The sequence below is a fragment of the Agelaius tricolor genome, unplaced genomic scaffold (genome assembly GCF_023055355.1).
Source record: "Agelaius tricolor isolate 1412-34295 unplaced genomic scaffold, bAgeTri1.0.p SCAF_36, whole genome shotgun sequence".
In the NCBI taxonomy this organism is placed as follows: domain Eukaryota; kingdom Metazoa; phylum Chordata; class Aves; order Passeriformes; family Icteridae; genus Agelaius; species Agelaius tricolor.
In genome coordinates this window covers 1,057,501-1,073,944 of record NW_027269296.1, presented here as the reverse complement: position 1 = coordinate 1,073,944, position 16,444 = coordinate 1,057,501, and the positions used below count along the sequence as shown (strand labels likewise).

The following is a 16,444-nucleotide window of genomic DNA, read 5'->3' as shown; positions in this document are numbered from 1 at the left end:
CCCCCCCCCCCCCCCCCCCGTCGGACCCCACGGTTCCGGTACCCGCAGTCCTGCTCGCCTCTGCCCCCCGCCCCCTCCCACTGCTCCCGCCCTCCCCGCATTTGCCATCCCGCGGGTCGCCGCGTTCGGTTTCGCCATCGTCGCGGCCCCAGCCCTCACTTCCGCCTCACGAGCCCGCCCACCAACGTCACCGCGGCCCCGCCCCCCCGCTACCCGCGAGTCCAGCGGCTTCTCCCGCCCCCCCCAGTCCCGCCGCTGCTGCGTCTTTGCAGTCCCCTGCGGCTCCCGGATCTGCGGTGCCGAGCGCGCCTGCCGCCGCTCCAGCCCAGCCCCTCCCGTGCCTGCCGCCGCTCCTGCCCAGCCCCTCCCGTGCCTGCCGCCGCTCCTGCCCAGCCCCGCCCGTGCCTGCCGCCGCTCCAGCCCAGCCTCCCGTGCCTGCCGCCGCTCCTGCCCAGCCTCCCGTGCCTGCCGCCGCTCCTGCCCAGCCCCTCCCGTGCCTGCCGCCGCTCCTGCCCAGCCCCTCCCGTGCCTGCCGCCGCTCCTGCCCAGCCTCCCGTGCCTGCCGCCGCTCCTGCCCAGCCCCGCCCGTGCCTGCCGCCGCTCCTGCCCAGCCTCCCGTGCCTGCCGCCGCTCCTGCCCAGCCTCCCGTGCCTGCCGCCGCTCCTGCCCAGCCCCGCCCGTGCCTGCCGCCGCTCCAGCCCAGCCCCTCCCCTGCCTGCCGCCGCTCCAGCCCAGCCCCTCCCGTGCCTGCCGCCGCTCCAGCACAGCCTCCCGTGGCTGCCGCCGCTCCAGCCCAGCCCCTCCCGTGCCTGCCGCCGCTCCTGCCCAGCCTCCCGTGCCTGCCGCCGCTCCTGCCCAGCCCCGCCCGTGCCTGCCGCCGCTCCTGCCCAGCCTCCCGTGCCTGCCGCCGCTCCTGCCCAGCCCCTCCCGTGCCTGCCGCCGCTCCTGCCCAGCCCCGCCCGTGCCTGCCGCCGCTCCTGCCCAGCCCCTCCCGTGCCTGCCGCCGCTCCTGCCCAGCCTCCCGTCGCTCCAGCCCAGCCTCCCGTGCCTGCCGCCGCTCCTGCCCAGCCTCCGGTCCGCGCCGCCCCTGCCCGCCGGGCCAGCCGCCGCCCCAGCCCCCAGCGGCTGCACGCCGCGCTCCAGCCGCCGCCTCCCCCACCGCCCGCCATGCCCCCCCCCCGCAGCAGACTCCCGCCGCCTCCACGCCGCCCCTCCCGGGATCATCTCCCCGCCTCCCGCCACCCCGGGATCATCTCCCGCTGACGAGGCCGCCCCGCCGCCTCCCGTGGTCGGTTTCTCGCTCCTGCCGCCGCTCCATGTCGGGCCGAGCCACGTCTTCCACACCGCAGCCCCCCACTTCAGAGCTGCTGGATGGCGCAGCTCCGCCGCCTCCTGCAACCACGGACGTCCCGGCGTTCCGGCCGCAGCCGCAGGCGCAGCCCCAGCTCCCGTTCCCGCAGCTCCGCCACCTCCCGCGCCCGCCCGCCGTGCGGCCCCCGCCCGCCATGGTCCCCACGCTGCCCTGGTGACACAACCCACGCATTCACGGTTGCTACAACCCCGCACCGGCGACATCGCTCCGCGCCGGCTCATCCGACCCCAGCGCTGCTTCCGGGATCAGCCGCACGCATGCGCAGTTCTATCCCCACGGCGCCGCCGCCACCCCCCCACTGCTTTCGCCGCAGTTTTGGAACAGCCCAGTCCCGGTTCCGAGCCGCTGCGTGCCGCTGTCCGGCCACAGCTGCCATCCCTGTGCCCTGTCGCGCCGCTTCCGCCGCCACCGGGTCCGTACCCGGCACCACAGCAGGCGAAACGGCAGCGCCTTGCATGTATCCTTCCGCGTCTCTCCCTCTGCCGGAACTTGAGGAGCCGGGCACGGCAGCATCACCGAGAGATCCCTCCGCAGCGCGGGACCCTGCACACCCCACGCCTGGTGCGCCTCCGTCTGACCCCGCACACCCCACACCTGGTGCGCCTCCGCGGGACCCTGCACACCCCACGCCTGGTGCGCCTCCGCGGGACCCTGCACACCCCACACCTGGTGCGCCTCCGTGTTTTCGCCTTCCGCGCTCCCAGCACCGAGTGGTACTACTTTGTGTCACGATTCGGCCGCACAGCCACATCCACGCACACAAACCGTGCAACGGGGGGGGGGGGGGGGGGCTGGAATATGACAGCTGCTTTAATAAATACAGGACAGACAGAGAATTATTTCGCCCCTGCAAATGCCAACCCTTTGATCCCAACACAAAAGAATTTGGAAAAAGAACTGTTCCCAAATAGCTCCAGAGTCCCCCCAGTGTCTAACAGACTGGGATGAAGTCAGAGGCCAGATTTGCAAAGAAGAAATTCTAAATCCTTTAGCTGTGCCTGTGCTATTCAGCCAGCAAGCCGCTGGTCCTAGAACACGGGTGGCTGTCCCACCTCATGAGATAAAAGAATTGTGAAAAGCAATAAGGGACGGTGGCATCTGCTCCCCAGATTTTAAGCAACTGCTGAAAAGCACCCTGGAAGGACAAACACTCACACCAAATGGCTGTAAAAATCCTGCTGGTATAATTCTCACAGCCTCACAATATATGCTATGGGAACTCAAATGGAAAAGACTGCTCACAGGGGCACTAGCCACTTACAGACAGAGTACTGATGCAGACCTTCGCACCCTTGTCATGTCTAAGCTGACTGGTGACCCTCCTGATGATCAGAATGATAATCCAGTGAATTTACCCAAACCAGCGTTAGATGACATTAAAAAGATGGCTCGCAGAGCCTTTTTGCAAATTCAGCCTGCAGGAAGTTTTGAAAAAGCCTATAATCTGATTAGCCAAGACTTGTCTGAACCATTTACCACATTTGTGGACTGGGTAATGCAAGGAGCAGAAAGACAATGTGGCGATGATATAGCTCGCCCAATAATGATACGGGACATTATTGAAAATAATGGCAATGCAGAATGTAAAAGAGTTATCAAAGCCCTAGGAAAAGAAAAACCCACAGTGCCTGAAATGATTGATGCCTGTAACAAAATTGGGAGTCCACAGCAAGTGGCAATTATCCAGGCAAATGAACTTGGAAAAACTCTAGAAGAAAAAATTGAAAGGGCTCTTACAGCTCAAACAGCACAAGCAGCTGCACAGGCAGCACAAACAGAAGCTTTACCTGTAAATCAACCAAAGATGAGTGTCTGGGCTGCTTTAGCCAGGTCTGCAGGCTCCAATACCATCTGTCTATCTGACACAAGCCCTGACAAACCTTTTTCAGCCTGTCTAGTTGGAGTACCTTTCCCAAAGGGTTTTGATAATGTTACTCTTGATAAATATTGGCCATATGATGATCATCATGTATCTCCAACTCCCAGCCAGAAACACCAAACTTATATTGATAATTCTAAAGCTGATAAATCTGACCTTCAAGAGCTAGAAATCCTAGGCTCATTACCTATGGATACCTGTTACTTCTTTCATTTCCTAGGAAAAGATGGCCCTCATTTAAACGTTACCCCATATCACCCAGCTTATAGCAATGTGACTTCTGGGTGTAATCAAACTGAGCTTCTTACGTATGACGAACCTCACGCAGATCATTTTAACAAACTTCCAATTCCATTCCCTAGAGGAATCTGGCTCATCTGTGGAGACAGGGCCTGGCAAGGTATACCCTCAAAAATAGATGGTGGCCCTTGTGCCTTGGGACAACTTACAATAATTGCTCCCAGTGTCAAAGAGGTAGTCAAAAAGAAAAGCAGAAAGATTAGATCCTCCTGGGGACATCAATATGAAAGCAACTGTGACAGCAATTTTCACTCTTGGAACTCTGGAAAATCAATTGTTGCAAGCATTTTTCTACCTCAGTGGGGTTCCTCAGCTGCACTGACACCATTAAACAAGTTAGGGTGCTGGCTCAGCAAAGAAGGAAATGCCCACCCGTGAGTCCCCTGCAGCAGCACGCAGGAGCCCGAACCCTCGGAGGACGGCGCAGCTCTCGCAGCAGGACAACACCCAAGCGAGACAGGCAGGGACAACGTCTGTGGCTGCAGGGTGTCACAGGGGGCTGCGGGCTGAGGGGAGGGGCCTGGAGGGTGGCACAGAGGATGGGGGGAGCTGAGAGGCAGAAGGGGGCTTTAGGAGCAACTGGGGGGCTCCAGGGTGGCACAGAGATGCTGAGAGGCTGAGGGTGGGGAACTTGAGGGTGACAAGAAGAGGGTGAGGGGAAGCAGATGCCTTGAGGGGCAAAGTGGGGGCTGCTTGAGGGTGACAGGTGAAGCAGCCCTCACACCACCCCTAACCTTACCCTAAAAACCACCCCTGACCTGCTTGTTTCTGCAGGATGGGACAGTCATTGTAAGGAAATCAATCAAGGGAAATTTATCCCCTTGGAAAGATGATTGGTGAGTAATCCCTGCTGGGATTTCAGTCTCTGGTTTTAAGGAGCTGCATGGGCTTCAGTGAGATTGAGGTGGAAGTGACTAATGTGGGTCTTTGTAGCTGTACAAAACATTTGCTAAATAATTGGATCTGGAAACTCTGGTTTCTGGTGGAAAAGCCTCTGTGGCTGTGTTCTGTGGGTTCTGTGTGAAAATCAGCCTGTGGTGGACACCAAAGTGAAGCATGAGCTGTGTTAAGGGTACAAATGTTTCTGGAGGAGGAAAGGGAGAGCTGCAAGGTAAGCAAGGACCTCATTTTTCATCCCAACTGGCCTCTGGTCTTCCCAAGAAATCCACTGGAAATGTTTATGGACCATCAGCCCCCCCCTGTTGCTGCCTTCCATAGGGAGCTGGGATTCTGTAGGGGATAAAGCCAATGAAGTACAAGTTAAAGGCGAGGATTCCTTTCCAGTTTGATCCTTTTGATTCCATTGATGAGTGGACAAAACGACTCATTCTGTCTCTGGGCTGGATGTGCTTGGGGATCCCGAAGTGCCTGGGAGACCTTTGGGCATGCAAGAGCCGCAAAAACCGGGCTGTTCCCAAAGCCTGGGAACTCCCGCTGTGAGACGGGGGTTTATCCCGGACTCCTCCATCCCTTCAGCCGCTGCCCGGCGGGATGGGGGCCACACTGCGGGCCCGGGGAGGCGGCGCCGGGGGCCGGGCCAGGCTGGGCCGGGCGGCCCCGGGGAGGCACCTGCGGCGGCGGGGCTGTGCCGGGGCTCCCTCCGGCCGCAGCGGCACCGGGCTCCCCGTGGCAGCGGCGGGGCTGGGCTGGGCTGGGCTGGGCTGGGCAGCTCCACGCCGGGGAAGGGGCGGGAGCGGCGGCAGGGGCAGCCCCGCAGCCCCCGCGGGCGGACGGAGCCGGAGCCGCTGCGGCAGCGCCGGAGCCCCGAGCCCGCAGCATCCTCCGTGAGTAGCGCCAGCTGAGGGTCGGGTGTAGGAACCGCTCTGAATGGGGATCATTGTAACCTTTCTGCCCTAAAACGGTCACTTTCTGCCCTAAAACTCTCTTCCTTTCTGCCTGAAGCTCTGTTCCTTTCCGCCCCGTTCCAAGCGATGGTTGCAGCGCGGTTACTCCGGGTTTGTGTGCGAGGCGCTGTGGATGTACCACGGGAAACGCGAGTTCTTTATCGCTGCCTCCAAACCAGAGGGAGATAAAGAGCAGATGTCCTCGCAGGTTTTTTCTGTTCAGCTGCTGCTTGAGCAGTTGTTCCATCAATCGGGAGCCCGTAAGGGACGGCACTGGGACGGCTCTGGCACGGAGGAAGGGAAGCCGCGCGGCTGTGGAAAGCTCATTCCATCGCCGGCGGTGTCCTTTCATCGCTGGGGACGCTGAATCTCTTGTCCTGACTTATTCAACCCTGGCACTATAAATATGGGTTTGTTGGTGGTTATTTGTTTGTGGTTTTGGGTGGGTTGTTTGTTTTTTTTTTTTTTTTTTTTTTTTGTTCTATACTTTTTTTTTTCTCCAATCTGCTGAGCAGCGTGCTGGAAAGAGCTGGCAGAGTAATATTTAACAGGAAAAGAACTCGAAAGCTCAGAGCATTGTGTTACAGTTCACTGAGTGTCTCCAGCACAGAACAAAACTACACTGCTTGCATTATTTGGGAACACATTGAAGCTGCTGACAGGTTTAAATGGTGATTTCTGGTTTTTCCTGGTAATTAATGTATTTAATGCCCCAGGAAGTCCTTGCTAAGGCAAGCGTAGCTTTTTGTAAACAGCTTTCCCTGATGGGATGCATTGTGCTGGGTGGCAGGAGGGGTTGATTTAGTGATTACAAACCAGGAGACAAAGGCAGAGCAGAGACTTCAGGGTCTGACAGAGTTATTGTCCCTCTGTGGGTGCCACACTGGGGCACTGAGGCTTTGCCAAGGGGTCCTGGTGGAGAACAGGCTGCACGTGTGAGGTGTCAGCTGCTGTGTGTGTCTGCAGGGCTCTGCACAGGGAAGGTGCCTCACTGATTCCACAATAGGCAAGAAATCCTGGGGCTGCCTCTGAGCTGCTGTGAGCACTGAGGAGCCGCGTTTCTATGTGGCTCCTTTGTACTGTGTACAGAATTCTGTACATAGAGAAGCACAGAACAGGTTGGGTTTGAAAAGACCTTAAAGCCCATCCAGTGCCACCCCAGCCATGGCAGGGACACCTTCCACTGCCCCAGGCTGCTCCAGCCCCAGTGTCCAACCTGGCCTTGGGCACTGCCAGGGATCCAGGGGCAGCCCCAGCTGCTCTGGGCACCTGTGCCAGGGCCTGCCCACCTTCACAAGGAAGAAGTTTTTCCCAATATCCCATCCATCCCTGCCCTCTGACAGTGGGAAGCCATTCCCCCTTGTGCTGCCTGCATTAAAAGCCCCTCTCCCTCCTTTTTATATGAGCCTTTAATTGCTGGCTTTAAAGAAAATCTAATTGGGCAACGTGCAGGTCACAGTCTGGTTTAGACACTGCTCTGGATGAGTCAGGGACAGAAGTCTACCAAGTTTGTATTTCCAGGCATGGCTTTAGAAATGAGGCTGTTCCTTTGGGGGGTCCTGTTGCCACTTCTTGTCACCTGTGGGAGCTGAGGGGTTTTGGTGCCTCTCATGATCTAAACCAGGCAGGTGAAATTACTGAGGGGTTTTTAGTTGGTGCCACTGCCCAGAGCTGCCTGCAGTTTGTGCCCCTCTGTCTTGGCAAGGCAATGAACTGCTTTTAATGTATGTTTTAGCAGCAGCTCAACCTGGGCAGCTCATGCCAGAACCTGAGAAAATGCTTATGTAAAGGTGCTGCCCTGCCATGGGGACACTCAGGCTCACACAGGGAGGGTTGTTTGCCTCGGGCCACTTTCAACTTGGGCTTTTCTTTCCTCCTTCCTCCCTTTTTGGAGCCTCTCACGGTAAACCCAGGCACGTTCAGGTCTCACTGAAGGACATTATGTTTTCATTACTCCTGAAATCACAGCTTGCCTCAATCCCTGGCCGTGTTCCCGGGGTGCTGGGAAGGTGAGGGCAGGAACAGCTCCATGCAAACCCCACCTTTTCCCAGGTGAAAGCTCTGAATCTGCATCCTCCTGACCAGCACCTGCCTTCCCTGGCAGGGAGCTGCCTCTCCAAGTCCAGCCACCCTGGGAAAACCCTCAAACAATCCCCTCTGTTCCCTGTGACCCTGTGCTGGAACTGCCAGGTGCTGCTGACAGGTGAGCTCTGATCCCCATCTCCTCACAAACAAACCCAGCCCAGCAGGGCAGGAGCAGCAGAAGGGAGGCTTTGGAAAAGGGGGCACCGCTCCCCCTTGCCAGAACAACCCATCCCCTGTATCTGCCAAGGTGTTTGAAATGGAAACGTGCCCAAAGCTGAACTTTATGGAAACATTTCCAGCTCCATAACGTGGGGATGCAAAAATAACCAGCAGTGTGGAGAGTGAATGAGAGGCTCTGAGAGCCCAGGCAGGTGTGTGTGCACAGGGGGAAGTGCAGCCCTGTGTCATGGACAAAGAATGTCCTGTGATTACTGTATCAAAGTCCACTTCTTCTCCCCTGCTGAATGGCTTTTATCCAGCACTCCTGATTTTCCAAACGTTTTTCTGAACAGAGTAGGATCCAGGCTGAGAATCAGTAGGTTCCCATGGATTTTGCTGGCCTTTTCTGGGTCTTTCTTGCAGCAGAGGCTTGGTCAGGTGTAACCTGCTGATTCACAGGGCAGGAATGGAGCTGGGACTCCAGGTAAGAGCAGGACTGGCACCTTCCACCCTGGCTGGAGACACTGACCTTGCAGCTCACAGAGCAGAAAAATCCCAACCTGCTGCAGTTTTCAAGCTGCACCTCAACTGGTGCAGCCTGCTGGATAAATTAATCCCTTTCATAAACAGGTGGTTTCACTACAACAATAAAAATTCTTTGGGTGGGGGTGACTCATGCACAAACAGCTCCCCATTCCCAAGGTGCTTTGAGAGGGAAGGTAGGAAGGATGAATATTTCATGGCTTAATATTAAAATATTCAGCTTTATTTATTTGGAGTGTTTATTTTGGTAGCCAGAGGAGGAAAAAAAGGCTTCTCTAGGTCTGGCATTTGCACTGCCCGAGTCAGGAGCCACAAGGTGAGAGCTGGATGTGGCTTTTTCTGAATTATGCCCACAGTCAGAACACTTGCTCAGCTTTTCATGAAGAGTCTCTTGAGCCTCTGCTGCCACTGGTTAAACCTTTTTCCATATGGGAGGAGGGGTGGGGAGACAGGAACAGCTGTCCCTGAGCTCTGGGGCTCCCAGGTCCCTCTGAGGTGTGTGTGAGCCCTGTGCTGGACAATAGGGCTGGGCAGAGTCTAAACACAAAATATTTCAGCTGATGCTCATGTTGCTGAAGTAACTTGGCCTTGGCTAAACAAAGGAATCATTCACTCACAGGAGAATGACCCAGTTACAGACTTGTGGCAAAGTTATTTTGGTTTTTAGATTAAAAGAAGAAAACCAAACTTTTAACTTGAGAGGACTGGAGTATTTGAAGAGTGGCCCTTGCAGTTCTGATCCTGCATCCCAGTCAGACACCAACCACTTCTCTTCCTGCTGCTTCCTGATCCCTCTCATTCCTCACTGACCTGCTCTGCAGGTTTTTAATTGGTATTGATTTTTATTACCAACTGATTTCCACTGAATTATTTCTGGCTATTGTTTATCTTGTGCTGTGTAAAATTAAAGTTACCATGCCACAGTATCCCAGGGGAGCACCAGAGTCCTGCCTGGCTGTACTGAGCAGCATCTGAAGTGGGAAACTCAGTTCCATATCAAGTGCTGAAGGATCATTTACTTTTCAAGGGGCAGTTGCAGTGTCTCAGCTCTGGGACTGGGAGCTGAGCTGGTTCCAGAGGGCTCTTTGAAGTGGTGCTCACACCCCTCCAGGGCTGAAGGAGCCCTTTAATGGCTCAGGTTTCCAGGGACACTTGGAAAACCCTTTTAAAACCAGCAAACATCCCGGCTGCTCTTTCCAGAGCCACAGTTTTACCCACCAAAACACAGGCATGTTTTCAGCTGTGCCCTTGGAAGTTCAGCCACTTCCAATAACAGACCTGAGCTGACACTGGGCTGAACTCACAACCTCCTGCCACAGCCACGTTGCAATGCTCAGGGGCTGGTGTTTGTCCTAACACTTTTGGAGCTCCAAGTGAAGGGGCTAAATGGTTTTTCTTCTCCATGTTAGATGAATGAAGCTCCTTTAAATTCTATTTTATAATGGAATTTTTAAACCTTTCTGTGATCAGTTTTTCCTTTCCCTCAAGACATTGCTGAATCCTTCACACTCTTTTGCTCAGTGATCTGAATCTCAACCAGAGGCAATAAGCCAAAATCCCAAAGCATTTAAGATACATTATTGTGTTTATATTTTATCCTATTACCACTGACCAGGGGATATTTTGAGGCAAATTGCTCAAAATTGTACCAAAGTTTCCATTGTACCAATTTCGAATTTCCATTCCCTCAGCAGGGCCAGGTCTCCACTACAATGAAAACATGAAGAACCCCAGTTCAGTGAGCCTGTGGTGGGCAGTTGCCTAATTAGCACTGTGAAATTTGGGTTAAGATTTTAGGATTTCACTCCTCTTTTTCCCCTTTGCAGCCGACTCAAGATGACGACGGCCACGCCACTGACCAATAACACTCAGCTCTCAGTGAATGTGACCACAAAGTCCCAAGAGCACAATCTCTATCAAAGTAAGGAAAGGACTGGGGTGGTGGCTCTTTTTGGTTTTAAGTGGACTTTGAACTTATCAAACTTCAAACACTACAGTGACAATTTTGTAAATATGGCTTTTTTCCCTTCCTGCTTCTCTCCCAGGCTCTGGAGCAATAGTTGCTGCCATCGTGGTGGGGGTGATTATCATTTTCACAGTGGTTCTGCTCATCCTGAAAACATACAACAGGTACGTGACCATGGCAAACCAGGATGGACCAAAGTCCCTGCTCTGAGCTCACAGAGCATTCCAGGGCTCGCTGCTGAAAATTCCCAGGGGACTCTAAGCACTGAAGTGCTGATTGCAGTGCACTGGATCTCACTGGCAGTGCTCTGTGGCTGGATCTTAGGAAGCACAAAGAGCTCCTTGATGGGGGCTGCAGGGTGGGAGCTCTTTTTAGGGATTCCTGGTGTGCACCCAGGCTGCCAGAGGGAGAGTTTGATTGCTCACTTCTCAGAGCTCACACGTTCTGGGAGGACTTTTGGTATCTCAGGGATGAAATCCTGGCTTGGCTTGACTGGGTTGTGTGGGAACCTCCCCAAAAGTTACCCTGGGAGAGGAGAGCCCAGCCCAGGTGCCAATTCCCCTTTTACCTTTGCCAGGCGCATGCGAGTGCGGCGGGAGCTGGAACCCAAAGGCTCCAAGCTGGCAGTGCCACCTCCTGTGGGGCACAGCAGCCACAGCCTGGCCCAGCAGCCCTCGGTGACCTTCATCCCTGTGGACATCCACCTGCAGAGCAGGTAACCATTCACCTGCCAGAGAAGAGATGGAACTGTCACCCCACGGAGCTGGGACTGCTCAGAGCTGCACTGGCAGCAGCAGCCGGTGTCATTCCCTCTGTGAAGTGATTCAAACCCTGGTTCCTCGCTTTGGGAGGAAAAACCAGAGGTCTAGACACTTCTGCTGTGGCTGAAATAACAGGTGGAGGTCTAGGAATCATCGGGATGGCAGCGAGGCCTCCTCTGGGTCTGATAAACCAGGAAGAGAAGATGCCCAGGTTTGGTGGAGCTTTTGCTTCCTCAGAGACTCTGCACCCTCTCTGGTCTGCTGATGAACTGGAGGAAAAGTCTGGACATGCCCCAAAGCCAGGGTGGACCTGAGTTTGTTACGAGTTACATGGAGGAGGTTTGTGGATTATCAAAATTGTATTTATCTTTACTCATATTTCATGTTTCTAATCTCACATATGTACAGGTTGAGGAAAAGTTCCTTCCTATTTTCAAGTATTTTAAACTATTTCTATAAACTCTGTAACTCTCCATTTCTGAAGGAACTCAGTGTCTGAGGGGTTTCACTCTCAATTCAGGTTCATGGCTGGAGCTGTCTTAGAATGCTCTGTCTTACACAAAATCCGAGTCCTTTAACTGAAAAAAATAAGCATGGAAGTAGAAAAAACCAGCTTGGACAAAGCAGGGGAGGCTCTGTGCAGCCCCAATGTGCTGCTCACCCTGCAGGGCTTTGTTCTCTGGTGCAGCCCAACTATTTTTAGCCGTTTTTTATTCTCAAACCAACCCGAAGCGAGGCTGTTCTGTGAGTGTCAGGGCTGTGGGTGTGCAGCAGTGGCACAAAGGAATTCCCAGGGACACTCAGAGCCCACGGGGTGGGAACACTGAGCACCATTGTCAGCCACTGACTGCCAGATTGTCTGAGATTTTATATTTTGTATTTTTTTCCAATAAGCTTGGGTCTCTTGAGCAGGTCAGTTTAACTAACTGGTGATTTTTATTGTGCAGGAACTAAATTCAATTACTTCGCAATATTCTTTTTTGGCTGAAACTGGAGCACGGTTTGGATTCCAAACCAAATATTGAGACAGCTGTTTGTAAAGTTTCTGAATCTCCTTGTAAATATTTCTCCTGTCCTGGTTCTTTACCCTATTTTTTGTGGCAGGGAGGATTGATTTAAGAATTCAAAAGGGACAGCAGATGCACATCTAATTTTTTTTTCCAAAAAAATATAAAGGAGCTGGTTTTCTGTTTCTGTCTCTGGATGTTCTCTGAGCAGTTCCATGGGATCAAAATCAAGATTTTTGGGGAAGATAAGCCCATCTTACTGTTGTTGTCTTTAACATCCCTAGCCAGACCCACTTGTAGCACATTTTGTTTACTTTCCATTTGCTTCATTTCAAGCCAGCACAGTTCACAAGCAGAGTAAGCAGAACCACTGCAAGCAGCTCCAGTTTCACAGAATTACTATTGCTGGCAGCAGAATTGGCTGCTGGGGCCACAGCAGCATTGCTCCAGCTGAAAAATTCAAATACCACTAAAATCTGCATCACATTGGCACCTCCTGGGAGGCCCCAACCCCTCCTGGCAGCAAAAGCCAGAGCTTGTGCTGAGCAAGCAAAACACCTTCTCAAGGAACAAAAATCCCTGCTCTGTGCCATTTGCTGTGGATTTGAGCTTTCCAGGAACAATCCCACACTCTCCCTGCCCTGGTAACATCAGCTGCCTCAGGGCTGATCCAGCCTGTCCTGATTTGGCCCCCAGGTTCCACTTCCAAACACAGAGATTTTGGGAATGCTCCCCCTCAGCTGGCCCCGCCTTGCAAGAATCAATTGTTGGTTTTTTCCTCCTGAAAGTTCTACAGGATCTTCATCAGGTCAGATCCTCCAGCTGGAATTTCACTGATCCAGACACTCTGGAAAAATGTTTAATTTTTCACTGCTGGGTAAGTCCTGAACCCAAAACTCAGCTCTCCCCTCTGATTTCCATCCTCCTTGTCCCAGCAGAGGGCACGGAGCTCCACCTAGTGTCCTCCTGCCTTCCCACGGGCTCTAAACCCCGTTCCTCAACAAAAACATAAAGCAATTCCAGCTTCAGCTGTCACCTTTACTGAAGTCCCTCATCCAGTGCCAGGGCTGTTGAGCAACTGAGTCAAGCACTGTCCCAAGTTTGGCTGTGCAAGACTCAGATTATTACAGGTCTAAGCAGATAAAATATGATCATTTCCCTTGGGTTTTATTCCTGAGCCCCATAACCAATTTATTTCCCAAAAATGCATCCGTAATTCAGCCCAGAAGGAGACACAGAGATCAGTGACCCACACCAGTCACTCCAGTTTTGTCCGGAGTGGGATGGGCTCATGACTTCTCCAAAGGACCAGAAAGGCAGCGAGCTGCTGGAGGGGGTCCAGTGGAGGCCACAAAGATGATTTGGGGTCTGGAGCATCTCCCTGATGAGGAGACTGCAGGAGGTGGGCCTGGTTATTCTGGAGGAGGAAAGGCTGAGAGGGCATACCATAAACCCATAAAATACCCCAAGGGCTGTCAGAGGACGGTACCAGGCTCTGTTCAGGGACAGGATGAGGAGCAATGGCCATAAAATAAAACACAACGAGTTCCACCTCAACGTGAGGAAGAACTTCTTTTCATGAGGGTGGCAGAGCCCTGGAACAGCTGCCCAGGGAAGGCTGGAGTCTCCCTCTGTGGGGACATCCCAAACCCACCTGGACGTGTCCCTGTGCCACCTGGTGACCCTGCCTGGGCACGGGTTGAGCTGGGACATCGCCAGAGGCCCCCTCCAACCCCAACTTTTCTGTGACCTCTTCAGAGCCCTGCCTTGCGCTCAGGGACCTCTGTTATTCTGGGAAGGAGCCGAGGGGCATTGCCGAGGGGTCGCTACCGGGGGCTGAGGCGGCTGCGCCCTCACGATCCCGACCGGCCCCGCCGCCATCCCTGAGGGAGCCGCGGCCGTGAGGGCACCGGAGATCTCGCGAGACACCGACATCAGCAATAGCTGCGGGGGCCAACACCTCGCGAGAGCGCGATTCACTGACGCTCTCACCCCCGCGCGCGCGCGCCGGAGCAGCTGCGCTCTCTCATTGGCCCGGCTCCCGCGCGCGCGCCGGCGCTCCGCCAATCAGCAAGCTGCGCAGGGAAACCCTGCGCGGCGCGCGCCTGGCTCCGCCCACCCTCTCGCGCCCCTCCCGCCTTCCCTCCCTCCCCCACACCCCCGGCACGGCTGAGGGGGCGCGCGGTGCACGCCGGGACGGCAGCGCGCGCCGCGGCCGGGAGGAGGCGGAGGAGCCAAGATGGACGCCGGGTTCTTCCGCGTAAGTGCCGGCCCGGGGGGCCATGAGGGAGGGCGGTTGGACGGCGCGGCGGCTCCGCCGGGGCACGGGGGCACCGCCCGGCCCCGCTGCAGGCCCGCGCTGGAACCGCGCTGCCCCGCGCGGCGCCGCCGTGCCCCCCCGCCCCCGCCCTGCGCAGGCTCCTCGCCGCGGAGAAAATGGCGGCGGGAAGAGGCCGCGGCGGCGCGGCCCGGGCGGCAGCGCGGGGATCGAGCGGCTCCGGGCCGGACTCGGCACGGGGGGAGGCTCCGCGGGCGCCCCCGGGGCTGCGCTCCCGGCCAGGCTCCTCACGGGGCCCGGAGCGGCCCCGGCCCCGGAGGTCCCGACCCACGCGGGGCCGTGTCACCGCTGCTGCCCCCAGGCGCGGGGGGAGAGGGGCCGAAGGGCTCCGAGCGGCCAGCCCAGGGTTTGCGCTGTCCGCGCTCTTTAGTGGCCACGGTCAAAGCAAATAAACAACCCTGCCCCTATTTTTAGTGAGATTTTTTTTTTAGAGGTTTTAAAGTGTATTCATAGCAAAAAGAAGTTGGGCTGTATTCATACGTTGGTATTTTATTTTTAATCTTTGAGTTTCTTCTCTAGTCTTAGAGCTGTGCTGCATTTTCTGCAGAGACCGTGAAATCTGCACGGGTCTATTTCTTTTAGTCTATTTCCTCCATTAATTGAAATGACCTTATTTGGGGGGTTTCCGTGATCATTTTTGAGAACCAATCTAAATTTCAAGGTTCATTCATTTGTTTAGCCCATATTATTTTCATTTCCTTTCCTTGTAAAGCAGAGCAGCACACATAACCCCTCCCTTAGTTCAGTTCTGTGTTCATGGGCTAACTTGAGAAAAATAATTGGAGATTAATTCTGCACTTGTTCTAATGCAGTTGTTAAAAGGTTTACAGTTGATTGACAGCAGGATTACTGGGGCTGAAAACTCTGGATTAGAACTCTCATATTCTTTTAAACTGGCTTGTGGAAGGTGGCATTTTATAAAAACCAAAGCAGCATGGCACAGAAATGGGGCTGTGAAGTGTTCTGGTTTTATTCTGGGTTCAGGAGGAACCAAATGTGAAATGACAGAAATGCAGCAGAGCAGCAATTTGCATTCCCCATACCAAGCAACCTCCTATTTATAATTCTGTCAGTTCTTCACATTTCTGTGAAGTTTCAGTGCAAACTTATTTTGTCTGTCTTTAAACTCCTGCTCTGTCCTGTTTGGTTCCCTTTGCTGCTTGCCACGTGTTATCAACAAGGAACTTCCTTTCCATTTGCCTTCTGGGTTGTGAAATAATTTTAAAAAGCCCCAAAAGAACATTCAGTTGTTGAATGAACTGGCAAGTATTGCGGGTTTTTTTGTAAGGCACACACAGACTGCAAATATTGTAAAGAGTTTTAATCCCTGGCAGTGCCTGTGCCACAGTCAGACTTTAGGATTCCCATGTTCTGGAATAGCAGCTGGGAATTGTCAGTGGATTGTTCCCTTTTAATAACTGATGACTTTGCACCATGTTATATTGCTAATTCCAGGTGCTCTCTGACCAAAGTGAACTTAGAATTTGGGGTTTTCTCTTCTTCATTATAATTTAATTCCTTGACAGTTTATATTTTCGCTTGTGCTGAGCCCTGTTCTTCCATTGAGAATTCCCTGGATAAAATTCCCTGGTTTCCCTCAGTGCTTTCCAGAATAAACTTCCCCAGCTGTGGGTTTGTCCTCAGTCAAGAGCAGCCCATCAGGGCCTGGCTGCAGCCCTGCATCTCCTCTAATCCTGCCTGGTTCTGTTTCAGCTCTGCCAGGAAATTTTCCAGAGCTGGACTCCAGGCCTTTCCCTCCATAATGAATTAACCTACAGCTCCTGTGCATGGAAGTGGAGCCAGTTGGTGAACTTTTAACAGAGCAGGATCAATAAAATGCATTCTTTGTACTTCTCTTTGCCTCAGGGAAGCTGCCCAAAGGTTTCAGGGGTATCAGTGTGAGCAAACAGGACATTTTTGTTCCTGGACAGAGGAAAACCACTTTATTTTTTTTTTATATAAAGGAATTAATAAAGCCTTTTCCTGGCAGTTTGAGGCTGCTAATACTTTAATTTATGGGCAGTGCTGGGGGGTTATGATTGAGGTGTCACTGTGGGGCTCAGGAGCTGCTCACCCAAAATCCTCAGCACTTGGTGAGAGCTCAAATTGAACAGCACCTGGAAAGGAAGAATTGACCAAAAGCAGCCTTGCAGATTGGTTTCACTGGTGCATGGGGGAAAATAATCCTTG

The 16,444-nt window shown here is 54.0% G+C and overlaps 2 protein-coding genes across 8 annotated transcripts in view; both read left to right on the top strand.

Moving 5' to 3' along the window:
- The first annotated feature begins 5,118 nt into the window (after positions 1-5,118).
- Positions 5,119-12,103, top strand: NCMAP (non-compact myelin associated protein). Of its 2 annotated transcripts, none has more exons than XM_071453203.1 (4): positions 5,119-5,335; positions 7,448-10,103; positions 10,228-10,312; positions 10,726-12,103. In XM_071453203.1, exons 2-4 carry the CDS (start codon positions 10,019-10,021, stop codon positions 10,865-10,867), a joined length of 312 nt encoding a protein of 103 aa, XP_071309304.1. In that variant the 5' UTR covers positions 5,119-5,335; positions 7,448-10,018; the 3' UTR covers positions 10,868-12,103. The 2 variants fall into 2 exon arrangements, with proteins under 2 accessions (XP_071309304.1, XP_071309303.1); XM_071453202.1 differs by having other exon boundaries at positions 5,120-5,335; positions 10,009-10,103.
- A 1,939-nt stretch (positions 12,104-14,042) lies between these two features.
- The window catches only part of SRRM1 (serine and arginine repetitive matrix 1), an 18,102-nt gene continuing 15,700 nt past the window's right edge, over positions 14,043-16,444 (top strand). For all 6 annotated transcript variants that reach the window (XM_071452972.1, XM_071452971.1, XM_071452974.1 and 3 more), the window contains exon 1: positions 14,043-14,176. In XM_071452972.1, coding sequence (XP_071309073.1) covers positions 14,156-14,176 — 21 coding nt within the window. In that variant the 5' untranslated portion in view covers positions 14,043-14,155. The remainder of the gene's footprint in view (positions 14,177-16,444) is intronic.

Coding starts and splice junctions, on each gene's coding strand:
- NCMAP (XM_071453203.1), top strand. CDS start 10,019: ATGACGACGGCCACGCCACTGACCAATAACACTCAGCTCTCAGTGAAT. Junction 10,104..10,227: donor AGAGCACAATCTCTATCAAA/GTAAGGAAAGGA, acceptor CTTCTCTCCCAG/GCTCTGGAGCAATAGTTGCT. Junction 10,313..10,725: donor ATCCTGAAAACATACAACAG/GTACGTGACCAT, acceptor TACCTTTGCCAG/GCGCATGCGAGTGCGGCGGG.